This window comes from Stenella coeruleoalba (genome assembly GCF_951394435.1).
Source record: "Stenella coeruleoalba genome assembly, chromosome: 3".
NCBI classification, from domain to species: Eukaryota; Metazoa; Chordata; class Mammalia; order Artiodactyla; family Delphinidae; genus Stenella; species Stenella coeruleoalba.
The window spans coordinates 109,687,113-109,714,785 of NC_137148.1; the positions used below are offsets into that span (position 1 = coordinate 109,687,113).

At 35.1% G+C, this 27,673-nt stretch overlaps 1 protein-coding gene across 2 annotated transcripts in view; it reads right to left on the reverse strand.

Moving 5' to 3' along the window:
• Positions 1-2,090: 2,090 nt before the first annotated feature.
• The window catches only part of KIF3A (kinesin family member 3A), an 85,431-nt gene continuing 59,848 nt past the window's right edge, over positions 2,091-27,673 (reverse strand). The window contains exons 10-17 of one of the 2 annotated variants that reach the window (XM_079917438.1): positions 13,603-13,759; positions 13,178-13,358; positions 12,303-12,413; positions 11,817-11,942; positions 8,196-8,249; positions 7,765-7,833; positions 7,048-7,172; positions 2,091-2,630 (exon numbers count right to left, since the gene is read on the reverse strand). In XM_079917438.1, coding sequence (XP_079773564.1) covers positions 2,621-2,630; positions 7,048-7,172; positions 7,765-7,833; positions 8,196-8,249; positions 11,817-11,942; positions 12,303-12,413; positions 13,178-13,358; positions 13,603-13,759 — 833 coding nt within the window. In that variant the 3' untranslated portion in view covers positions 2,091-2,620. Of the gene's footprint in view, positions 5,072-7,047; positions 7,173-7,764; positions 7,834-8,195; positions 8,250-11,816; positions 11,943-12,302; positions 12,414-13,177; positions 13,359-13,602; positions 13,760-27,673 lie in introns of both variants that reach the window. The other variant, XM_079917437.1, reaches the window with a different exon arrangement.

Here is a 27,673-nt window from a genome sequence, read left to right on the forward strand (position 1 = left end):
CCCAGCATACAAGGTGAGCCTCGCAGTTCCTACCACTTTCCAATGAGGGCAAGGCAAGCACTTTCTCTAGTCTCGGAGCCGATTTCCTGTTTCAAGTCATCAGTTCAACTGGAGCTCCATTCCCAGGTGGAGTACTAAAACCTCCTAGTTAGCTGTCTTTGCCCCGAGCACTCAGACGTTCTCTCCTCAGCTCTCTAGTGTTTCTCTTCTAATCCATCCTTCGTGTCAACTTCTTCCTAGTTCAACGTTCGGTCTCTAACACTGTGTCAGCTGCTAGGGAGGAATGCTGTGCCTGGTAGCTCACCATGCACTCTCCTTCACTACAGCCCTCAACATGCTGCACTGTCATTCTCCACTTACATGGTCATGAGCTTTGCAAGGACCTTCTACTCAGCACAGCATGGGTCCACAGTAAATACAGAAGACACCTGGTGACTGAGTGGCATAACTCATGATGGAGTAGAAATCAAGGCAAACATAATATTTCTGTAATGACTCTGGTAGGTTGGGTTAGGCAATATCCTCTTGTGAAGATTGGTATCAACTCTGAGAAATATTTTATTCAGTTGTAAAGTCCCAGTTAAATTCCTTTGTAAAACTGGAGAAATAAAGTCTTTGATTAAAAACTAAAATTTCCCCAGTCCTCTCAAAAGGGGTAGGGGAGGGGAGCAGGTGTAGAAGAATGTCTGATCTGTCATATTCTTTAGTCAGAGCCATAAACGTGTTTGGGTAAGACAAAGTGATGTTCTGATAACGTTGATAAAAGTAACTTGAAGACTGGGTCACAGGAAGCCCAAGATAAATGCTGAGAGGAAACAGGTTCTTTTTGAAGTAGCCTCTTCATAATCATTTTCCCACACATTTGTTCAACTTCCGAAGGAGGACTGAATACTTGATTTGCTTTGCAAATGAAAAAGCTTAAGAATGAGACATTCAGATAATGTTATAACATGTGCTTAGAAGGCTCCTCCAAGCTTGCTTTAAGTTTAGGCTGCAGCTTCAGAATCATGTGAACAGTTCCTGCAGTCACATACTAACTGTGTTACCTTAGGCTGGTACTTGGGGTTTTTGTGTTTTTCTGTACTTGGTTTTAAAAAGAGATTCTTGAGGGTCTTCATAAGAAGGTGGGATGGACAACGACCTCAGCAGCATCCTGACAACACAGGCAGTAATAGGTTCCCTGAGGGTGCACCTTAGTGGTGTCGCTTGGTGATAGTATCACAGCTCCAGAACTCAACTGGGGAGGAGGGGCCGCGGGTGGGAAGGTGCACTATTGCTTATCTTGCTTACACTATGGCAGGCCTCTAATTTTATTTCCATGTTCTACAAACATGTGTAGAAGTTTTACACTAGCTAGCACTTGGGAAGAGGAAGAGAGCAAGACCTGAAATGGCCAGAGGAGTCTCCTCTCTACACAAAAAGCACACTGAAATCCTTTGAAACTTGCTAACAAATCAAAACTTCTCAATGTCCTCTGTGAACTTCTTGAGGCTGCCTAGCACAGTGCCTGGTAATCAATAAATGTTTGTCCAAAGAACACACGATTAACAATAATCCAAGCAATGTTATTGTTTTGGAGATATTTTAAGCTCCTTAAAAGTTTTTGAAAGATATCATGATATCATTACCAATAAGAAACGTCTCCTTTTACCTTTATTTTCCATACAGACTTCTTTAAGTTTCTGTTCTCAAACACCTAATGACAAGGATAACAAAACTTGGATTAAAATATTTTTGGTGAAAATAAATTTTATCAATGAGAAGGGGCATTTTAAAAAACATCTCTCCCAGGTTTCCGTATCATGATGATTTCTGTTTAAAGACCCACAACATTAAGAGTTTCTGGTGTGAAATTACACAGGTCTCTCTTAACCTCATGAAACTGAGAGCCAAGCACAAAGAACCTGCCTATTAAGATCAGGATGGACATAAACACAAAAATAGCTCAGTAAAGAAGCAGACCACTATTACAGGCATTAGGTAAAGGTTTTTATTTCTTATTTAACCATGCTGTATGTATACATACAATATCAATATATACAACTTGAACAAATACAATATATACATAAAATACAATGAAAGTTGGCTTTTGAAATTAATACGACAAACTTATCATACGATTTGTAATTCTGGCCAGTATACAGTATTGTAGTAATGCTATTTAAGTTATTAATGATTTAAATTAGACTACAGTATAAGTTCAAAGGCACTAGGAAGATCTATGTTTTCTTCTACCATTTTAGATCAAAGAATAACTAAAAAGGAAAACAAATGCATACATTAAGAAACTGGGCAGACACTGGCATACTTAAATGTAAACTCTACCCGTTCTTTAATTCACAGCCCTGTAGGAAAGGGAGGGACTTTCCTTAAGATAAGAGTTAAGGGAAAGAATATTTTTAAAAGACTAGAAACAAAACAACCGAAACCTATAATCATAATTTTAAAAACATGTTACAGTTGAAGTAGCACCACCCTCTCCCCCAAAGTAACCTTAAATTTCTTGCAGCAAAAAAAAGTCCCCTTTTCCCAGAAAGTAGATGCCACAGCATGTCAAATGGATTCTACTTGTGGGACGAACACATAGATGTAGACCCGCCACCTTGATTACTCTTATACTTCACAAGAATCTAGACAAAAATGGGGAATACTATTATATTTTAATATCCTTATTACTACATGTAATTGCAAGGTTTACTAAAGAACATACCACAAACAACATTCTACCAAGGCTCCTTTTAATAAATATTACTTTTTTAAATTAAAGAGAAAAATAGCCATTCAATAACCTACTTATATGTGACACTCATTTTAAATCTGCTTCCTATATCAAATAATGAGCAAGTTTGTTCATCTATAGCCTTTCATGAAATTAACACCAAAGTTGCAAAATATTTCATTTATGGACAATGACACAAAGTAACTGTGAAGAAACCATAGAACTACTATGATTAGAGCTAAGTGAAGAGCTCTAAAGTCAGGTTCCCATGTTTTCACATGGATACTCAGGCCTGGCTCCAATATCTAATCTTGGTATTATATAAGATGACTATTTAATGCCCATCTGGTATAATCAGTTCTAATATAAATGCTTTAAAAAAAACTGCTAAAGTAGCCTGTTTTTAAAATTTCTCAACGTTTTGAGTTTTTATAGATTTCGTTTTGTTACTGCTATGGCGTGGAAAAGAAAAAAAAACCTAACATACTGGCTTAAATTTTCTATAATGTTTTAAAGCTTAATTCTAAAGTTATTCCTTTTCTATTAACTGGATGGTTAAAGGGTAGACACGTGCATTCTTTAAAAAGAAGAAGTAGTCATATTTTTTTCCTACTGGTAAAATTAAGATTTCTCTAGAGTTATTATTAACAGAGTTAAATATGCATCTACAATTGCCAAGATATTCTGCTTACACAAAGCTTTTACAAGACATAAATTCACCTCAAGTCTTCACGGTACCTAAACAATGCCCCACAAAGTTATAAATGTCTAACTATCTTACACGTTACAAAGAAAATGCTGCCAGTTAACTGCAATTCTTATTACCTAGAAAATATTCACCATACACAGGATATTTAGTACATCACCTTTGGAATGTACTTTAAATTTATGGACACATTTTTACCACCACCTCACAAATAACGCTACATTCGCTCACCCCCATTCTATATACATCTTTGTAATTATAAGCCAATATTTAACCAAACTTACTAAAATAATGTTAACTTAATAAATACTCATTTATGAAGTCTTAAAACTTGTAGCCAATGCGTTTCAGGGCTGATTACATAATTTTAAAACTCATAAAAGAGAGATATATATATATACATATATATATATAGTGGTTTTGGAGTAGCATAACTTTAAAAAAATAAAAATTTTGTAAGCAGTCAACAAAAGAACAAACAATTCTATGACTTTTTTTTTACTATAAAATAAAAATAATTTTTATTTTAGAGGTATGGTCTAACTGGATTTGTCAATGGAAGAAATTCAGGGAAGAATATTTTCTTTATAAAATAAGAAGAAAGACAAAACAAAGTGTTTTAAAGGCAAAGAATTAAAAGATATTTTTCTTGCTTTGTCTGTATTTTCTAGAAAACGGAGATCTTTCTCATTTGGGAGAAACAGAGCAATTTTCATCAAAATTTAGAACTCAGACACAGGAAAGCATCAGTTAATCATGTTTCAAAGTGAATTTAAAAAAATAATAGCCATAGAGGCAAATGTTAGTGATCAGTATTTAGCTTCTTAATTTTCTGCAGCTGTGACTCCTTTGTATTCAGGTACAGATTCAATGTTTCAAGAAACATGAAACCAAAACAAACAAACAAAAAATTTGACTTGAAGTCAAAGTGGCAAAAAGAAATCCTGAGAGGTCCAGATGAAACATATCTTCAACTTTTGTTTTTTAAACATGTATACTTCTAAAGATTGACTATAGAATTATAAAATTTTCTATAGATCAATAAGATCACCCATCTCATATTTTAAATGCAATGAACGTTAGTATAAAAATTAGAACATATTATAAAAGGCCAGGTGGGTGTTAGGATAGAATCATTTCTTAGATTTGCAGCCCATACATTCATATATAACAGGAAAACATAGGACAATTAGACCTGCAACTTTCTATGTGCAAAACAGGACTTATATTTTTTTTTCTATTTTGAATATCCGGTTATCTAAATATACAGTAGTTGAGTAAATCACTAGCAGATTTATGTATACATTTAAACTGCAACTCTCTATAGTATAAGCTGCTCTCTCAACTTCCCTGCACAGTATAAGTTGAAAACTAATATGACAATTTGAACAATTACCAATTGTACAATTTTAATGTTATATTAACTTAATATATATAGACTAAAAGTTATTAGGCAAATTATTAGTTCCAGTCTTACTGCATGATCTACAGCTTCCATTATTTGAAATAACACAAAAGTCTTCAGTGTTTTAATCAAAGGTTTTGTCCAGGCATGAGGATATCACTAATTTTTATTCTGACTTTAAGTCTGTAACATTTACTGAAGTAAAGAGTCAATTACAGTTTCAGGCTTTGCAGAACGCTTTCTGTTTGGAGAAGAGAAAAAGAAAACATGAATGCTTTCCTAAAAGATTGAAATGCAAACACTTTACATAATTGTAAATTGTATGTAAATTGTAGTAGATAATACCAGGCAGCCATAGACTCTAGAAACAGGCCAAGGTTTGACATGCTTGACCATGAGATCAATTAATGTCTGCCTTTTCAGGCTAGGGAAAGGTCACCTAGAGTGAGCACAATAGCAAGGCCCTCCACTCCACCACCCACAGTGATGAAGGAGTGAGTGAACAATAAACTGGACTAGACAATGTGGACAGGCCAAGCGGTCTGCATGCTTGCCAGATTTGAACCCCCTTATTATCTCTTCTGGGGTATGCTAAAGATGCCAGCTTATTCAGTGAAAATCAGAGTCACAAATCATCTGAAGCAACAACTCACAAATGACTGTGTAGGAAATGATGGAAATGTTCCATTAATCTATCATGTTTATTGCAGTTTTGCTTATTAGCACACTGAAACATGTGCTTCTAATGAGGAATATCACATTGAACATTGTCAAGCAATGTAATGTAGTATCAATAAACCACTTATCATGTATATTTGTCTATAATTATGGCCATTTACTGTTTTCATAATACAGCAGGCTAATTCTGGCACACAGAGATGCTGGATTTGGCTCGGCGAATGTTAGCTCACATTTGTTTGGTTTTTTTTTAGATTAAACTGAAAAAGTATATATTTTAAAATAAGCATTCTGAAAACTGTATCCAAATATCTTATGAAATTATTTGCTTGTTTGTTTTAGGTCCACATAGCTTTTAAAAAGTGACTAAAGACGGAGATCTCACGTAAATAATCCTGATTTCTGGCTTCTCTTTTGAAACAAGAAGATCCAGAAACCATGGGCCCTCTTTCCCCAAACTAACTAGAAGCAGGGTAACAGGCCACTCACTCCAGACAGAACACGCTCCGTTTTGCCCCAGCCCACACCACTGCCTATTTTTCTCCCACACTGAGGGCAACTGTCTTACCATTTATCATCATACTTGAACTGTCACTTTTCTTACTAACTGCAGAGTTAAGAGGAAAATACCTCCATTAAAAGTGGAAAAGTCAAAGACATAGAGGAATTGGTGTTTCTTTGAATTGATTTGCTTCATTCATTAATATTACATGCATGGCTTCTGTTGGCATATGAAATGCTTTTAATGTCTGACATCTAAATGTTGAAGAATATAAAAATTTGTACACTTTTAATATGCTACTGATTCCTCCTCCCCAAATTTATAAAACTTAGGTTATGTCTATGAGATTACGTTGCACAAAAATATTAAAACTTAGACTTCACCCTACACGTAACTCAAAAGTCTAGGTACTCAAAGTAGGGAAAAATATAAGCTTATTATTTCCTGTCATTTCAGGAGCCCCAAGGTCTGCTAGTCAGTTTAAATAAGCTGAACAGTACTTAATGTAGGGAAGGGAGAGAAGAAATAAGCTCCAGCCCAGGGCTTTCACATCCTCATTTCTCTGGGCTATGTTACAATACATATAAACTACTCAATAGTCAAAGGACAGGGAAAGACAGAGAAGTTTTATTTAACTGGTGACTGAGGAAATCAAGGTTCTTGGGGCAGTATTCATGACAGAAAAATGAATCAGCTGAATACAATACCTTGGGAGTCTAACGAGGCAAATTAATTAGCATCTCACTAGAATAATTAGTGTAAGGATTAAGGAATTAAAATAGTAATGACTTATTATACATTTGGAAAGAACAAAGTAAATTAACAATAAATTCTACTACTCAGGAGGGCTAAAGAAGTTGGAAGACCTTAATTCTTTAGCCAGATTTTATTTACTCAAATTGTAACTACATAGGATTTCAATATTTAGTTAAATATATCAGACAAAATACTTATCATGTTAACTAAATTTCCTTTAAATGTACTTAATTTGAAAATCTCACTGCCTTTGGCTCATGGGACTCAAAGACAGTTCTTACCTTCTCCCTGTTTTTGGCCTGGCTTTCCCCTTTGAAGTCCGTGGCCTCTCTAATTTCATCAAGGACTGCCGTAGGCTCTCCTCAGTATAGGCAAGATACACATGGGAAAGGTCCACCTCAAAGGGCTATATGTAAAGGAAATAAACACAAGACATTCTTACAGAAGAATTTAAACCAGATTTGGGGGAAGATTTAAAATACTAAATAAACTCTTAGGAAGAAAAGCCAAAGACAAAACCAAATAAATATCTAAAGATATCTTTTTCTAATGCCATTTATCTCAAATGTATTCACTAAGTGTTGGTGAAGAAGCCCTGACACACTATAAATTCCTTAGTAGTAAAGAAAAACTGCTGCTGTTTTCCCTAAAGCTGCTACTTCCTCTTGTTGACCTAAGACTAGGATCAGCTTTGAAAAGGACAGACTTATTCTAGTCTCTAACCAAATCCCCAAGGCCCAGAGAGATGGTGAAAAGAGTCTCCAAAGAGAACTACATGCCACTCTTGTCACAGAAATGCCTGCCATCACGACTGAAGGTGAACAGAACTGTCCTAATAATCACCCCATCCTAGAGCCTCTATTCTCAAAATAGTAGCCTATTTTTCAGCTGAGCTGATTAATAGATATCATGATGATAACACAATTTAGTGACCCATATTCCTACAAAGAACCAACTGTAGTTTTTTTTGTTTTGTTTTTTTAAAAAAGCACTCTTACGTCTTTCTCCTTTTTATCAGGAACTGGAGTCTGCTTTCTCATGTTATTTCCTGTGTAGGCAACACATTTCTCAAAAAAGGAAAAAAGAAGGGGAGGAGAATTATCTTAATTAGCAATTAATACTATGAATGAGGCAAATTACTATGAGATATACTGATGGCACACTCATAAAACATGATTTGAATGCTGGAATAGAAAGGGACCCCAGAGGTCATTCAGTCCTATACACCAACCTACACCATCTCTACTATGTATAACACACAGAATATTCTGTGTGTTATAACATAATTATTAAAACATCTTATCCACTTCAGTGGCTTCTCACTTGATTCATCCTCTGGACCACCTTTCTCCGCATTGTAGCCAGTACAACTCCAGTCTACAGGAAGTATTCCATAGTATTTCATGAAAGGATGAAGGTTAATACTCACTAGTTGCCATTCCCCTATGTCTTCATTCCAATGGACATAGTTTTCAATCATTTCCTTTTAAAAGAGTCAGAGATGATCTACTTTTAATATTTAATAACATTTAAAATACTGAAAAATATTCATGGAACTAAAATCTTAATATAGTAAGTGAAAAAAGTTAAGTCTCAAAACATTATATACTGCATGATGCCCCTTTTATATATTTTAAAATGTATACTTTCAAGGAATATATGTAGATTCAATTAAACTGTATAAAAATAAAAAGCAAGGAAATAAAGAACATGGCATTCAGGATGGTGGTTACCTTGAGCTTGAAGAGGTAAAGGGATAGAAGAGGCAAGAGGGAAACCACTTGGTTAGAAACAGGTCACTACCATGGTCCTAGCTTTTGTTTTGGGTGACAAGTTCACTACAAAATAACTAACTAAACAAAAGTAGGCCATCCAAGGACCATCAAGGACAGTATATTGTGAGCCAAATAGTAATTCTGTGCAGCTGAGGTCCAAAGGAAAAAAAATACTAAGGCTTATATTCAGACAAATTTCTTAAAGCTGTATATAGATTCAAAATAAATTTTTAAAAATCAATGTTAGAAATTAAAGATGATACAAATAGATGGAGAGATATACCATGTTCTCGCACTGGAAGAATCAACATTGGGAAAATGACTATACTACCCAAAGCAATCTACAGATTCAATGCAATCCCTATCAAACTACCACTGGCATTTTTCACAGAATTAGAACAAAAAATTTCACAATTTGTGTGGAAACACAAAAGACCCCGAATAGCCAAAGCAATCTTGAGAAAGAAAAATGGAGCTGGAGGAATCAGGCTCCCTGACTTCAGACTATACTACAAAGCTACAGTAATCAAGACAGTATGCTACTGGCACAAAAACAGAAATATAGATCAATGGAACAGGATAGAAAGCCCAGAGAGAAACCCACGTACATATGGTCACCTTATCTTTGATAAAGGAGGCAAGAATAAACAGTGGAAAAAAGACAGCCTCTTCAATAAGTGGTGATGGGAAAACTGGACAGCTACATGTAAAAGAATGAAATTAGAACACTCCCTAACACTGTACACACAAAAAAAATTCAAAATGGATTAAAGATCTAAATGTACGGCCAGACACCATCAAACTCTTAGAGGAAAACATAGGCAGAACACTCTATGACATAAATCACAGCAAGATCCTTTTTGTGACCCACCTCCTAGAGAAGTGGAAATAAAAACAAAAATAAACAAACGGGACCTAATGAAACTTAGAAGCTTTTGCACAGCAAAGGAAACCATAAACAAGACGACAAGACAACCCTCAGAATGGGGGAAAATATTTGTAAATGAAGCAACTGACAAAGGATTAATCTCCAAAATTTACAAGCAGCTCTTGCAGCTCAATATCAAAAAAACAAACAACCCAATCCAAAAATGGGCAGAAGACCTAAATAGACATTTCTCCAAAGAAGATATACAGATTGCCAACAAACACATGAAAGGATGCTCAATATCATTAATCATTAGAGAAATGCAAATCAAAACTGCAATGAAATAGCATCTCACACTGGTCAGAATGCCCATCATCAAAAAATCTACAAACAATAAATGCTGGAGAGGGTGTGGAGAAAAGGGAAACCTCTTGCACTGTTGGTGGGAATGTAAATTGATACAGCCACTATGGAGAACAGTATGGAGGTTCCTTAAAAAACTAAAAATGGAACTACCATACGACCCAGCAATCCCACTACTGGGCGTATACCCTGAGAAAACCATAATTCAAAAAGAGTCATGTAACAAAATGTTCACTGCAGCTCTATTTACAATAGCCAGGACATGGAAGCAACCTAAGTGTCCATCAACAGATGAATAAAGAAGATGTGGCACATATATACAATGGAATATTACTCAGCCATAAAAAGGAACAAAACTGAGTTATGTGTAGTGAGGTGGATAGACCTAGAGACTGTCATACAGAGTGAAGTAAGTCAGAAAGAGAAAAACAAATACCATATACTAACACATATATATGGAATCTAAAAAAAAAAAAAAAAAAAGGCCAGAAAAACCTAGCGGCAAGATGGGAATACAGATGCAGACCTACTACAGAATAGACTTGAGGATATGGGAAGGGGGAAGGGTAAGCTGTGACAAAGTGAAAGAGTGTCATGGACATATATACACTACCAAACATAAAATAGATAGCTAGTGGGAAGCAGCCACATAGCAGTGGAAGATCAGCTTGGTGCTTTGTGACCACCTAGAGGGGTGGGATAGGGAGGGTGGGAGGGAGGAGATGCAAGAGGGAAGAAATATGGGGACATATGTATATGTATAACTGATTCACTTTGTTATAAAGCAGAAACTAACACACCATTGTAAAGCAATTATACTCTAATAAAGATGTTAAAAAAATCAATGTTAAAGTTCACTAAAATATACTGGAAAGACAGAAATGTGGGGAAAAGAATAATAGAGGCTAAGATTTTTAAATTATACTAGTATTTAGAGTTAGCATACATCTAGAGATGGATGGTAGTGATCACTGCACAACACTGTGAATGTACTTAATGTCAATGAACTGTACTCTTAAAAATAGTTCACTGCAGCACTATTTACAATAGCCAGGACATGGAAGCAACCTAAATGTCCATCAAGAGATGAATGGTTAAAGAAGATGTGGCACATATATACAGTGGAATATTACTCAGCCATAAAAAGGAACGAAATTGAGTTATTTGTAGTGAGGTCGATGGACCTAGACTCTGTCATACAGAGTGAAGTAAGTCAGAAAGAGAAAAACAAATACCATATGCTAACACACATACATGGAATCTAAAAACACGGTACTGATGAACCTAGAGGCAGGGCAGGAATAAAGATGCAGACGTAAAGAACGGACTTGAGGATACAGTGGGGGAAGGGGAAGCTGGGAAGAAGTAAGAGAGTGGCATGGACATATATACACTACCAAATGTAAAATAGATAGCTAGTGGGAAGCTGCTGCGTAGCACAGGGAGATCAGCTCAATACTCTGTGACCACCTAGAGGGATGGGATAGGGAGGGTAGGAGGGAGATGCAAGAGGGAGGTGATACGGGGATATATGTGTACTTATAGCTGATTCACTTTGTTGTACAGCAGAAACTAACACACCATTGTAAAGCAATTATACTCCAGTAAAGATGTAAAAAAAAAATAGTTAAAATGGTAAATTTTATGTATGTTTTACCATTCCCCTGCCCACACACACACACAGAATTAGCATCCATAAACAAGGAGAAAAGGTTCGCACAGGAGTTTTGTTTATTCTAATTATAGGATAAAGAATGTTGAAAGAATGAACAGGACCTATGTCTTTACATGAATTACATGAATTTGGCCTTCCTCCCAGGACTAAGAAATTCTTATTCAGGTACTTAGTTACTCAAACAGAGAATTATGTATTAAGAACAGTTAACAGCTGAAGTGAAATGTGATGGCCATTAGTTCAAGAAAATTTTATCATCAGCAACTGAAATGTAAATATTTACCATTAATTAAATTAGAAATTATATTTCTTTAGTCCTTAACCCCAGCCAAGTGACCTAATACCTAAGACAGAGAAATTCCCATTTACCTGATAATCCTGAGGTATAAAATTATCAATAATAAGCATCTGAAGTCGAAGCTCCCGGCTAAGTTGTCGAATGTTCTCCAAAAGGCCTTCAATTTCCCTCTGATGTTCCTGTTGGAGATCGGCCATCTAACGGAAAATCAATGAAAATACTAAGGACAAACAAGATTTTAAATACAAAACAATTCCATCTGACATAGGGCAGTGGTCTAGGAAACCTTGTAAGAGCTTACCCAGTTCTTTCACAAAAACAATGGACAGAGTAACACTATCTATCATTGTCTATTCCATGTTATTAGTTAAGGTTGGAAATAAACAATTTAGCTTAACAGCTGAAATTAAAAATTGCAAATAAAGGCAAAAATTTTACTTCTTTAAAATTGTAAGCACATATTATGATTCCTTTAAGATTCTTAATCATACTTAATCAAAGAAATTCTTTTCTAAAAAATTCAAACTACAATAATAGGTAACTTCTTAAAGACCAACCTCTGACTTTGCAGCCATCAGCATAGTCCAAACTTTCTTTAACTTCTTGGTCTTTCCTTGAGCTTCTTCTTGCAAACTGGTATACTTTTCTTCAATATCCAAGCGTTCTTGCTATGACATAAAGTGATAAACTTCAGAATAATTTTATTCATTAAATCACAAGTTTAATTATTTAACAAATGACATAAATGTTTAGCAACTATTTCTTTCAAAGCAATCCACAGATATGCTTTAAAATTTTATTAAGGGATTTCCCTGGTGGCACAGTGGTTAAGAATCCACCTGCCAATGCAGGGGACATGGGTTTGATCCCTGGTCCGGGAAGATCCCACATGCTGTGGAGGAACTAAGCCCATGCACCACAACTACTGAGCCTGTGTTCTAGAGCCCACAAGCCACAACTACTGAGTCCACGTGCCACAACTACTGAAGCCCACATGCCTAGAACCCATGCTCCACAACAAGAGAAGCCACCGCAATGTGAAGCCTGTGCACCTGGGACTTCCCTGGTGGCGCAGTGGTTAAGAATCCACCTGCAAATGCAGGGGACATGGGTTTGAGCCCTGATCCGGGAAGATCCCACCTGCCACAGAGCAACTAAGCCCACATGCCACAACTACTGAGCCTGTGTGCCTAGAGCCCCTGCTCCGCAACAAGAGAAGCCACTGCAATGAGCAGCCTGTGCACTGCAACAAAGAGTATCCCCTGCTCTCCGCAACTAGAGAAAGCCCACCCGCAGCAACGAAGACCCAACACAGCTAAAAGTAAATAAATTTATTTTTTTAATTTTATTAAGATTATAGATATTCAGCTTTTCACTAGAAAAGTTAAATACCTTAGGTGAAGCATCAACCAGAAACAAAAATTTACATTACCTCCTTTTCCTCAAGTTCTCTGCGAAGTTGCTCTGCTCTTTTCCTCCTTTCTTCCAATTCCATGTTGGATTCTTCAAGAAGTTTCTCTTGTTCCTCAGCTTTTGCCAACAAATCAACACCACCAACAATTACCTTCTTCTCCAGTGCAGATAATTTCTCTAGCAAAGACTGATGCTCTTGTCTGTTAATTAAAATGAGAACACTCTGTATCCATCAATTATCTACTATTCTACTAAATTTCCCCAAATTTAACAAGGATTTGGATGTAAAATTTCAAAATAGGAATATAATTATATAACATCTCTATCAAATACACAACTGTGTAGTATTGCTTTTAATTACTATTCAATTTTCTTGCTTATACATCCTATGAGAAAAACCAGGAAATTTAAATCACAAATCCATCTCAATTCAGTAATACTCACTGGGCCTTAAGAAGATCTTTTTCCCGTTTCTCTAACTCAGCTCTAGCCTTGTTTCTTTCTTCTTCTTCCATGTCAAGCTTTGTTTCAAGTGCTTTTCTCTCCTCGTCAATTTTTGCTTGCATTTCAACCATTTTATCTGGGGAAACTTTCTTTTTACCTATTTGAGTCATATAATTCCAACAGTCACTTCAGAGTGAATGCTTCAGACACATAAATTATCTTCAATATAAAAGATACATTCCTCATGAAAAGAAAATCAAATGTCAAAATTTTAAGGAAATCAACTGAATAATATATTTTATTTCTATTTATTATGTCCCTAGAAGATCTTTTTAACTAACTGCTAAATTCAAACTGTTGTCCAACTGTGCAGTGAAAACTAAGAACAGAAGTAAGTGAAAAAGAAGCATAAGAGATTAGCAGGGAAAAAAAAGAGAAAGATAAACAGGAAAACTAAATAAATAAAAAAAGCAAAGATATTTGTATGTCCCCAAATAACACATATCGTCAAAAAAGCAATATGATTATTTAGTTACTTTTTTCTGATAACCAGGTACAAAATCAAGTGGCTTCTCAAAACACCTCCCCACAAAATTTATTAAAATAAATGAATAAATAAAAGCCACAAAGGGACTTCCCTGGTGGCACAGTGGTTAAGAATCCACCTGCCAATGCAGGGGACACGCATTCGAGCTCTGGTCTGGGAAGATCCCACATGCCGTGGAGCAACTAAGCTTGTGTGCCACAACTACTGAGCCTGCGCTCTAGAACCCGCGAGCCACAACTACTGAGTCCGCATGCCACGATTACTGAAGCCCGCGCATCTAGAGCCAGTGCTCTGCAACAAGAGAAGCCACCACAATGAGAAGCCCTCGCACCGCAATGAAGAGTAGCCCCTGCTCTCCGCAACTAGAGAAAGCCCACGTGCAGCAACAAAGACCCAACACAACCAAAAATAAATAGACAGAATTGATTCTTTAAAAAAAAAAAGCCCACACACCACAAAGAATAGCCCCCGCTCGCCACAACTAGAGAAAGCCCGCGCACAGCAAGGAAGACACAATGCAGCCAAAAATAAATAAATAAATAAATAGATTTTTTTTAAAAAAAGCCCCATATAGGTATAAAATGTACAGATAAAAATATCAGGCAGAATTTTTAAGTAGTTTTTAACATATATTTTCAGAGGTTTTCTAAAATTGTGTTTGATAAAATTACTTGAAAGTATTTTACTTCATAGTATACTTTTAAAGGAAGTAACTCTATACTAATTATGTAACAGTTACATATGAATTAAACAGGCATTTTACAGTTGCTGTCACAATATATCATCATACCTTAAATGAACTAAAACAGCTTGTTATGATGTCAAACTCAGGATCCTAAATCTCCCTAAGTCAGATTAAACATTCCTAGTGTCAAATATAAGTAGAAATACTACAAAATAATGCAGCTAAGAAATACAGCTTCAAAATGATTATTTTGATTATAATGTCTAGTAGAGTGTTTTATGTACATATAATAGACGTTCAATAAATTTTACTGAATTTAAAAATCATGAAATTAAAATGAAAAACTAAGAAAGAGAAAAGAAAAACTAGCTTATTAAACTGGTTATGAAACTGAATCAAAGATAATTCATTTCTGGTAATACAATTTCTTTGAAACATATTTTCCTTCAGAAAAACAATCAAATTTTTCGTAGAATTGGTCTGAGGCTCTCCTGAAAGCTTTCTGTCATTCTTAACTTCCTTCCCAGAGGACCACAGAAGAGTGTAAAGAAGAAGAGTTTTTTATAAACTGTTAATGTCTCCACCAAAAGCTAACCCCTCATGCTAACAAGGAAAGAGAACTGAAAAATAAAGATGATGGAGATATACATCTGAATAAACTCTTTCAGGAACCAAGAGACGATGAATCATTCACAGGCTTTAATTCTTTGGGTTAAAATCATATAAAACCCCCAAAGGTTTAAAATACATTACCCTTCACTTCTATAGAAATACAAGAAAGTCCAAAGCAAACTAAAGCCACAAAACAAGTAAGTTAAATAGAAGAGTAAACAAAAGCACTGATCCAAATTCACGCTTCGGTGTGGTGTGATTCACTGCAATCCCAAAGTCAGGCCATAGACCTGACTCTGTTGGATTCTTTGGCACAATCACCTATACTGAACATTCTGAATTACACTGTTAAGAAATAATTTTAAAAAGTAATCTAACTCCTATTCCCAATGAATTCCTAGAAAGGATTTCCCATCAGTAATACTATTTCTTAGAAATTTGAGGGGGGAAAGTATAAGTTCAGGTATAAAGTAAGTGTATGCACTAAAAAATTATAACTTCTTTTCCACTCCAAAATTGTAAATATTTAAAGAAAAAATGGCAAATATGTTAAGATTAAAAAATGTATGTGTGAAAACCATAGGAGTATAGAGTAAATGGTCTGATTGACACATGTACATTAATTTTTTAGGTTCCTACGGTTGCAATTGTTTTGTTACTTAAAAACATACAGTTTCCTATTGCCAACAAACACATGAAAGAATGCTCAACATCATTAGAGAAATGCAAATCAAAACTACAATGAGATATCATCTCACACTGGTCAGAATGCCCATCACCAAAAAATCTAGAAACAATAAATGCTGGAGAGGGCGTGGAGAAAAGGGAACACTCCTGCACTGCTGGTGGGAATGTGAATTGGTACAGCCACTATGGAGAACAGTATGGAGGTTCCTTAAAAAAATAAAAATAGAACTACCACATGACCCAGAAATCCCACTACTGGGCATATACCCTGAGAAAACCATAATTCAAAAAGAGTCATGTACTAAAATGTTCATTGCAGCTCTACTTACAATAGCCAGGAGATGGAAACAACCTAAGTGTCCACCATTGGATGAATGGATAAAGAAGATGTGGCACATATATGCAATGGAATATTACTCAGCCATAAAAAGAAGTGAACTTGAGTTATTTGTAGTGAGGTGGATGGACCTAGAGTCTGTCATACAGAGTGAAGTCAGAAAGAGAAAGACAAATACCGTATGCTAACACATATATATGGAATATAAGAAAAAAAAAACGTCATGAAGAACCTAGGGGTAAGGCGGGAATAAAGACACAGACCTACTAGAGAATGGACTTGAGGATATGGGGAGGGGGAAGGGTAAGCTGTGACAAAGTGAGAGAGTGGCATGGACATATATACACTACCAAACGTAAAACAGATAGCTAGTGGGAAGCAGCCACATAGCACAGGGAGATTAGCTCGATGCTTTGTGATGACCTGGATGGGTGGGACAGGGAGGGTGGGAGGGAGGGAGACGCAAGAGGGAGGATACGGGAACATATGTATATGTATAACTGATTCACCTTGTTATAAAGCAGAAACTAACACACCATTGTAAACCAATTATACTCCAATAAAGATGTAAAAAACAACAACAAAATAAAAACATACAGTTTCCAGACCCATAAAGAAGCAGTAAAATAAAAAAAAAATTTTATAGGTAGAAATACAAAAGCACATGCATATTGATGAATTACTACTATGCCTGAATTGCATTAGTTATTCAAAACCATTCAGGTAATATTTTCAAACTGATGTTTTAGCAGCAAAAATCTTATTGTGCTCTCATACCATTTTCATAAAGATGACCATGCATATATATAGCTAGGTTCAGTTTCAAAACTCTGATATTCAAGTAACATATTATTTTAGCCGGAATCAGTCCAATAAATCATATTTCTCCCCAAATAATATTTTAAGCTAAATGTGAATAGGTACCAACTCTCCTAACCAGGCACTTAAAAACATGGTATCATGACAAGTTACGTTTACACTGGTTTTTTTTAAGATTTTTAAAAAATATTAATGAACCAAACCAACCAACCAACCAAAAAACAAACTTTCTTTTTCTAAAAGTGTAAATTTTCAGCACAAAATTTCAGGTAAAAAAATCTAAAAAGAATTTTAATGTCATAGAGTATTTAATTGAGCCAAACCAGAGTGGTAATATTTTAACTTCTCCTCTACCATGTGCTCTAACCGAAACTGTGAAGGTGAACTTTGGCAAGGTAAAGTTAAAAAGAAGAATTTCAGGAAGTGTTAACTGAATTAATTTCATTTTCATTATACGAGCACCCATGAGCATACATAACCAGACGTTTGATTCCTCACTTTAAAAAAAGGTAAAAGGTTAAGTGAAAGGTTAATGGTGAAATTATGGTCATTATTTTCTGGTAAGAAGGCAGGGATGAGTATGATACCATGTTGATGGATTTCCATCAAAACTTAGCATTAGGTATGGTAGACAATACAGCCTTAAAGGGACCTGTAACAGAATATCTTTTTTAAAGTAATGAGCTATGCGTTTGTAGAGGGTAAGTCAGATAATAAGGGCCTTGGAGAGCTATTTCTCAAGCAGTAGAACTGTGTGATAAAAATTAAAGATGAAGAAGAGCACGCCAGCACTTCGGAGCCCAGGAGATTTGAGTGGAAGCAGGAAGACCAGAATGGACTCTTGTACAGGGGTTGAGGTATTATCCTTGAGAACTGGCTGGGCTTATGAAGAAGAAGCAACATTCCTGGGAGGCACCTTGTATGAAAAATTGATAGTAAATGGGAAGAGACTGGCAAGAAAAGGGAAGATTCAGAGCAAATGTTGTGAGCTCTGGTGAAGGAAAGGGCAGTGATGCCATGAATGCTGATTGGAGAGTTGGAAAGGGAGCTGCTCTGAGTTAGGGCAGGAGGGACTGCTTTGACACAGTGATGTCAGGTGTGTCATGTCACTCACCTCTATATTCATACAGATTTTACTTTCTATGTATGAATGAAGGGATACTCATTCCCACTCAGAACACTCTTTTTTAAAAAAAAATTTTTTTTTAAAAAAAGGAGAAAAATCTTGAATATGAAATCACTTATATTTGTATTTCTAAAATTTGGCTTAATGGGTCTTTAAGAATTTAGAAAAATGATTACACCATGCGGTTTTGTTGTCTATTTTGTTAATTAGTTCTAGAATATCCAATGTGTTTGTCACTATCAATCTAATTATTTCTGAACTGTTCCCTTAAGAAGATTATTTGGAAACAAAAATGTTCCTAGAGGGCAGACAGCAGAAGCAAGAAGAACTACAATCCTGCAGCCTGTGGGAAAAACCCCACATTCACAGAAAGATAGACAAGATGAAAAAGCAGAAGGCTATGTACCAGATGAAGGAACAAGATAAAGCCCCAGAAAAACAACTAAATGAAGTGGAGATAGGCAACATTCCAGAAAAAGAACTCAAAATAATGATAGTGAAGATGATCCAGGACTCTGGAAAAAGAATGGAGGCAAAGATCAAGAAGATGCAAGAAATGTTTAACAAAGACCTAGAAGAATTAAAGAACAAACAAACAGAGATGAATAATACAATAACTGAAATGAAAAATACACTAGAAGGAATAAATAGCAGAATAACTGAGGCAGAAGAATGGATAGGTGACCTGGAAGACAGAATGGTGGAATTCACTGCTGCAGAACAGAATAAAGAAAAAAGAATGAAAAGAAATGAAGACAGCCTAAGAGACTTCTGGGACTACATTAAACACAGCAACATTCGCATTATAGGGGTCCTAGAAGGACAAGAGAGAAAGAAAGGACCAGAGAAAATATTTGAAGAGATTATAGTCGAAAACTTCCGTAACATGGGAAAGGAAATAGCCACCCAAGTCCTGGAAGCACAGAGAGTCCCATACAGGAGAAACACGCCAAGACACATAGCAATCAAATTGACAAAAATTAAAGACAAAGAAAAATTATTGAAAGCAGCAACGGAAAAACGACAAATAACAAACAAGGGAACTCCCATAAGATTAACAGCTGATTTCTCAGCAGAAACTCTACAAGCCAGAAGGGAGTGGCATGATATACTTAAAGTGATGAAAGGGAAGAACCTACAACCAAGATTACTCTACCCAGCAAGAATCTCATTCAGATTCAAAAGAGAAATCAAAAGCTTTACAGACAAGCAAAAGTTAAGAGAATTCAGCACTACCAAACCAGCTCTACAACAAATGCTAAAGGAATTTCTCTAAGTGGGAAACACAACAGAACAAAAGGACCTACAAAAACAAACCCAAAACAATTAAGAAAATGGTCATAGGAACATACATATCGATAATTACCTTAAACGTGAATGGATTAAATGCTCCAACCAAAAGACACAGGCTCACTGAATGGATACAAAAACAAGACCCATATATATGCTGTCTACAAGAGACCCACTTCAGACCTAGGGACACATACAGACCGAAAGTGAGAGGATGGAAAAAGATATTCCATGCAAATGGAAATCAAAAGAAAGCTGGAGTAGCAATATTCATATCAGATAAAATAGACTTTAAAATAAAGAATGTTACAAGAGACAAGGAAGGACACTACATAGTGATCAAGGGATCAATCCAAGAAGAAGATATAACAATTATAAACATATATACTCCCAACATAGGAGCACCTCAATACATAAGGCAAGTGCTAACAGCTATAAAAGAGGAAATCGACAGTAACACAATAATAGTGGGGTACTTTAGCACCTCACTTACACCAATGGACAGATCAGCCAAACAGAAAATTACTAAGGAAACACAAGGTTTAAATGACACAACAGACCAGATAGATTTAATTGATATATATAGGACTTTCCATCCAAAAACAGATTACACTTTCTTCTCAAGTGCGCATGGAACATTCTCCAGGACAGATCACATCTTGGGTCACAAATCAAGCCTCTGTAAATTTAAGAAAATTGAAATCATATCAAGCATCTTTTCAGACCACAACGCTATGACATTAGAAATCAATTACAGGGAAAAAACCGTAAAAAGCACAAACATATGGAGGCTAAAACAATACGCTACTATATAACCAAGAGATCATCGAAGAAATCAAAGAGGAAATCAAAAAATACCGAGACAAATGACAACGAAAACACAACGATCCAAAACCTATGGGATGTAGCAAAAGCAGTTCTAAGAGGGAAGTTTATAGCAACACAAGCTTACCTTAAGAGACAAGAAAAATCTCAAAAAATCTAACCTTACACCTAAAGGAACTAGAGAAAGAAGAACAAACAAAACCCAAAGTTAGTAGAAGGAAAGAAATCATAAAGATCAATAAAACTAAAAACTAGTTCTTTGAGAAGATAAACAAAATTGATAAACCATTAGCCAGACTCATCAAGAAAAAGAGGGAGAGGATTCAAATCAATAAAATTAGAAATGAAAAAGGAGAAGTTACAATGGACACCGTAGAATTACAAAGCATCCTAAGAGACTACTACAAGCAACTCTATGCCAATAAAATGGACAACCTGGAAGAAACGGACAAATTCTTAGAAAGGTATAACCTTCCAAGGCTGAACCAGGAATAAATAGAAAATATGAACAGACCAATCACAAGTAATGAAATTGAAACTGTGATTAAAAATCTTCCAACAAACAAAAGTCCAGGACCAGATGGCTTCACAGGTGAATTCTATCAAACATTTAGAGAACAGCTAACACCCATCCTTCTCAAACTCTTCCAAACAATTGCAGAGGAAGGAACACTCCCAAATGCATTCTATGAGGCCACCATCACCCTGATACCAAAACCAAAGATACTACAAAAAAAGAAAGTTACAGACCAATATCACTCTTGAATATAGGTGCAAAAATCCTCAACAAAATACTAGCAAACAGAATCCAACAACACATTAAAAGGATCATACACCATGGTCAAGTGGGATTTATACCAGGGATGCAAGGATTCTTCAATATATGCAAATCAATCAATGTGATACAACATATTAACAAACTGAAGAATAAAACCATATGATCATCTCAATAGATGCAGAAAAAGAAAATTCAACACCCATTTATGATAAAAACTCTCCAGAAAGTGGGCATAGAGGGAACCTACCTCAACGTAATAAAGGCCATATACGACAAACCCACAACAAACATCATTCTCAATGGTGAAAACCTGAAAGCTTTTCCTCTAACATCAGGAACAAGACAAGGATGTCCACTCTCACCACTATTATTCAACATAGTTTTGGAAGTCCTAGTCACGGCAATCAGAGAAGAAAAAGAAATAAAAGGTATACAAATTGGAAAAGAAGAAGTAAAACTGTCACTGTTTGCAGATGATATGATACTATACATAGAGAATCCTAAAGATGCCACCAGAAAACTACTAGAGCTAATCAATGAATTTGGTAAACTTGCAGGATACAAAATTAATGCACAGAGATCTCTTGCATTCCTATACACTAATGATGAAAAATCTGAAAGAGAAATTAAGGAAACACTCCCATTTACCATTGCAACAAAAAGAATAAAATACCTAGGAATAAACCTACCTAGGGAGACAAAAGACCTGTATGCAGAAAACTGTAAGACACTGATGAAAGAAATTAAAGATGATACCAACAGATGGAGAGATATACCATGTTCTTGGATTGGAAGAATCAATATTGTGAAAATGACTATACTACCCAAAGCAATCTACAGATTCAATGCAATCCCTATCAAATTACCAATGGCATTTTTTACTGAACTAGAACAAAACATCTTAAAATTTGTATAAAGACACAAAAGACCCCGAATAGCCAAAGCAGTCTTGAGGGAAAAAAATGAACCTGCAGGAATCATACTCCCTGACTTCAAACTATACTACAAAGCTACAGTAATCAAGACAATATGGTACTGGCAGAAAAACAGAGATACAGATCAATGGAAAAGGATATAAAGCCCAGAGATAAACCCACACACCTATGGTCAACTAATCTATGACAAAGCAGGTAAGGATATACAATGGAAAAAAGACAGTCTCTTCAAATAAGTGGTGCTGGGAAAACTGGACAGCTACATGTAAAAGAATGAAATTAGAACACTCCCTAACACCATACATAAAAATAAACCCAAAATGGATTAGAAACCTAAATGTAAGACCAGACACTATAAAACTCTTAGAGGAAAACATAGTTAGAACACTCTTTGACATAAATCACAGCAATATCTTTTTTGATCCACCTCCTAGAGTAATGGAAATAAAAACAAAAATAAACAAATGGGACCTACTGAAACTTAAAAGCTTTTTGCACAGCAAAGGAAACTACAAACAAGACTAAAAGACAACCCTCAGAATGGGAGAAAATATTTGCAAATGAATCAACGGACAAAGGATTAATCTCCAAAATATATAAACAGCTCATGCAGTTCAATATTAAAAAAACAAACAACCCAATCCAAAAATGGGCAGAAGACCTAAATACACATTTCTCCAAAGAAGACATACAGATGGCCAAGAAGCACATGAAAAGCTGCTCAACATCACTAATTATTAGAAAAATGCAAGTTAAAGCTACAATGAGGTATCACCTCACACCAGTTAGAATGGGCATCATCAGAAAATCTACAAACAACAAATGCTGGAGAGGGTATGGAGAAAAGGGAGCCCTCTTGCACTGTTGGTGGGAATGTAAATTGATACAGCCACTATGGAGAACAATATGGAGGTTCATTAAAAAACTAAAAATAGAATTACCATATGATGCAGCAATCCCATTACTGGGCATATACCCAGAGAAAACCATAATTCAAAGAGACACATGCACCCCAATGTTCACTGCAGCACTGTTTACAATACCCAGGTCATGGAAGCAACCTAAATGCCCATTGACTGAAGAATGGATAAAGAAGTTGTGGTACATATATACAATGGAATATTACTCAGCCATAAAAAGGAACGAAATTGGGTCATTTATTGAGATGTGGATGAATCTAGAGACTGTCATACAGAGTGAAGTAAGTCATAAAGAGAAAAACAAATATTGTATATTAACGCATATATGTGGAACCTAGAAAAATGGTATAGATGAACTGGTTTGCAGGACAGAAATTGAGACACAGATGTAAAGAACAAACATATGGACACCAAGCGGGGAAAGTGGCAGGGGGTGGGGGGGGTGGGGGTAGGGGATGGGATGAATTGGGAGATTGGGATTGACATGTACACACTAATATGTATAAAATGGATAGCTAATAAGAACCTGCTGTATAAAAAATAAAAATAAAAAAAGTTCCTAATACCTTCCTCAATAAAAACTGAAATAAATTAAAAAAAAAAGAATTTAGTAAAAAAGGAAGTTTTTTTTAAAAAAATGCTAAAGTTGAAATATATTTTAAAATACAAAGACAGATACTTACCTTGTTAAAAAAAATCATTAAATAAAAAAATGTAATGTGGTTAAACAACAAAGTTCTTTATAGTTTAAATAATTGTACCACATGGAGTGCAAATCAATCACACCAACCTGCTTGATCTTTCAATAAGAAGTAGTAAGCAAACCGTAGACAGGAAGCATATGCACAGAGATGAGGAGGAAAAAAAGAAAAAACATTATTTCTTTTGTAGAACAAAGAAAAATGTATAACAGCATTTATTTATAGTATAAGTATAGAAATAAATCATTATAAAAACTGAAATAGAGCAGTTGTATGCAAAAAGAAAAGTATATTCAACATAATCAGAGATAATAATTTAAGCAAGATAATAAGATTTAGTGTAAGATTACAATTCAAATCAATCTTAAGAGCTCACACTGACTCCCAAACTCCTGCAAACATAACAGTTCAGCAACAAATGGTGGACATGGAATTGGGAACCTGCTAAGACCTGGGAAGTAATCTAAAAGGGCAAACAGAAAATTAAGCCAATTTTAAATATTAATAAGTTAAAAGTAGCAAAAGTCACATTGTTCATTTTCGAAATTTCCCAATTCAATGACCTTCTAATAGAAGGATACATTACAGGTGTGCCCCCCTTTAAGAAAATCCAACACAAAAACTTCAACCAACTAGAGTTTAGAGTAAACTGTAGTGATTATGTGATAAACAAAAGCATTTAATAAAGAATTTTTAAAGACAGCAAGTTCTCCCAATACAATTGATTTCCCAACTTGATTTATAAGCAATTTTTTCAGAAAAAAACATTTATTGCATAAAGTGAAGTACACCTGTATAATAACAAACTTGCATTCAACCTATCAGTAGACTGTTAAGGGTAATTATAATAATGATTCTATAGAAATAAATGATCAACTGATAGTTCAAACAAAGAACACCTTAAAAAAAAAAAGGCCATTCATATTTTTAAAAGGGAAGGTACGCACAGCAACCACATGCTGGGACAACCATCTCTCCACTTCACCAACACACCCACAGTGCAACAAAAGAATTCAATGTTATATGCCAGGTATATAAAGAGTAACTAAAACTGCTTGAAATGAACAAGGTACAACTCATTTCATAATATACTTTGATGTAACTACTTTCTAAGGATTAAAGTAAAATTTTAAAACAGAAAATTAAATTGTAATGCCTCCCACTCAGATATTTTCTATATTTTGCAGTTTGTAATACAAAATGAGACTTCCACATGGTTTCTAAAGCAATTTCATGTATTTTATAGGTTAGCCTATGAAATTAATTGTCTTGGTAAAATGTAAGAATTGCAATAGAGAAAATAATTCCTAATATTCTTGGAAGTCTTCCTCTAGCAAGCTAAAAGCATAAGAACAATAACCAAATGTTTCTGTTATTAGTTTGGGAAAGGTAGGTATACAGATAATGCTTTAAAAAGCAGTAAGCTGCAAACTAGTACAAGGAAGCATCAACTCTCTTTCCTTCTGAAAACTAAATTATACATAAAATTAATAATACTTTTCAACTTAATTTATTAAATTACAGTGTAAGAAAAGGCCTTTAGGTTTGAAATAAGTCTAGATAGATAGATCCTGCATAACACTTTCGTGTGGATCTGAATTCTCTAATCATACCTTAGAAAGTTTCTTAAAATCAATCAGGCAATTCAGAAATAAGGATAAATGGCCATTTGAAATAAAATACCATTCAATTTATCTTTACTTGCTTCAAACTTTACATTTTTCTTTATTAGGGAGTTTTCAATCTTAAGCTACCCCTAAGAACAGGACACCAAGGAGTAAAATCTTTTTAACTATAAGACATGTTATAAAGGGCACTGGTGTACTTCCAAATATAAGGTGTACCTTAAGAAATTCAGGATTTTGTTATTACAGGTCCCTTACCTGACTAGGATGTATCATGAAACATAAAAAGGAACCAAGAGTTATTCTCTTATACAGCTTACTAGCTCTCTTTACATTATCTCAACTGCAAAAGCATGAATCTCTCTTCCATTGTCTCAAACATAAGCGTAAGCATATGTTTTAACAATTACAGTTAACTGGAAGCAATGAAGAGGGGCGCTAAAGTCATCACATGCTTTGTTTTACTGAGAAGTCCAACATGTATTCTTTAAGTAATGACAGGGAGCGGTGCAGCATTTCTCAAATGAAGCCCATGGGTTATGGAAAAGCCAAAGCTCTGTTAGAGAATTTAAGAGCTACCACTCACTAGGCAAGAACTTATCCAGAGGTTTCTCTATGACAGAACATGTGGAGTCTGAACTACTGCTGCTGCTACTGCCTGGAAGACAAAGAAATGAGCCCAACGGGAACCAAAGAAAGAGGAAACAAGAAAATGAACACATACACAGAGAAAAATTCAATTCCAAAGAAAGAATTTTAAAGGACAATCAAGCTTTGTATTAAAGAACCAAAACCTACTTTCCCTTAAAACCAGTCTTGGTACTCTATGCAGTATTCTCTAATTACAAAGCCATACAGGGGAATTAGAAACTCTATTCCTTTAAGTATCCACTGTGGGCAAATCCCACTATTCACTTCAAATATAGTAATTCAGAGGGTTGGAATGAAGAGAATAAAAATAAACAAATTATTTGGTGACATTTAAGTCTATTTAAACCATTTAGGTTGATAAGCTAAAGGAACTGAGTTTTAAATTTTAAAGTCACGAACAATTAAAATTACAGGAATGATAAATTACCCTTTAATACAGACAGTTTGGTTTGTCTTCAATTTCACTCTTTCACCTCCAAAACATCAAACTATCAGATGTGATTATATATGTTTAAGGTTTCACAGCAAAACTTTGAAAGGCTTACTGAAATTTTTAAAATTTCTAAGCCTGGAAGGAAGATATGTTACTATTAAATATTTTAACATATTAAGCAGTGGCATTTTTTTCTGTTTAAAACTTTATTTTTAACAAATCTATCATCTGCTTTAGCTTTGAATACTTTACTCTGAAAAAATAGGTGTGAACACAAAACCACTTCTCTAAATCAGGGGTCTGCAAACATTTTCTGTAAAGGGACAGATGATAAGTGCTTTAGGCTTTGTAGGCCAGACAGACACATGTGAAGGCAGCTGTAGACCATATGTAAACAAATGAGCATGGCTGTTTCATAAACTTTTATTTACAAAAACAGGTGGTGGGCTGAATTTGGCCAGCAGACTACTTGCCAACTCTTGCTCTAAATTATATTTTTCCTGTCTTTTGAAGGACTCTTTATGGCTTTTAAATTAGGGACACCTGATCAAACAGCAATGGGTTTATTTTCAGCAAGAACATTTTAATAAGACAAGCAAAATATGCACCAGCTTGAAAACAATGATCCACATTAATGGAAGAGAGTTCTGAAATAAATATTCAGGGTTAAAGGATTTGAAATGTAGGCCATTATAATATGTCTCTCTCTTTTGCATGTCATCTATATCTTTATCACAATGAACACAGTCTCAATTCGTACTTGGCAACAAGTGCCCAGTGTAACAGGTGAGAATGAGGGTACATTTTATAAAGAGAATACATTTTACATTCTATTAAAAATACAATCCTTCTACAAATTTATTACTTAAAAATTCAATGATTAAAGCGTAATCATGTTTGAAAAAAAAATTTCACATTATCCTAATTTCCTAAAAATTTAGATTCCTAACATAAATAAAAGTCCTCACATTAAATTAAAATCCCATGTGAAATTTTAAAATGGTATATCCACTATCACAGATTTTTATAATTCTAAATTGTAAAAAAAACAAAACCAGAACATATTATATGCTGATTCATCTAGAAATAGGAGATCAGTA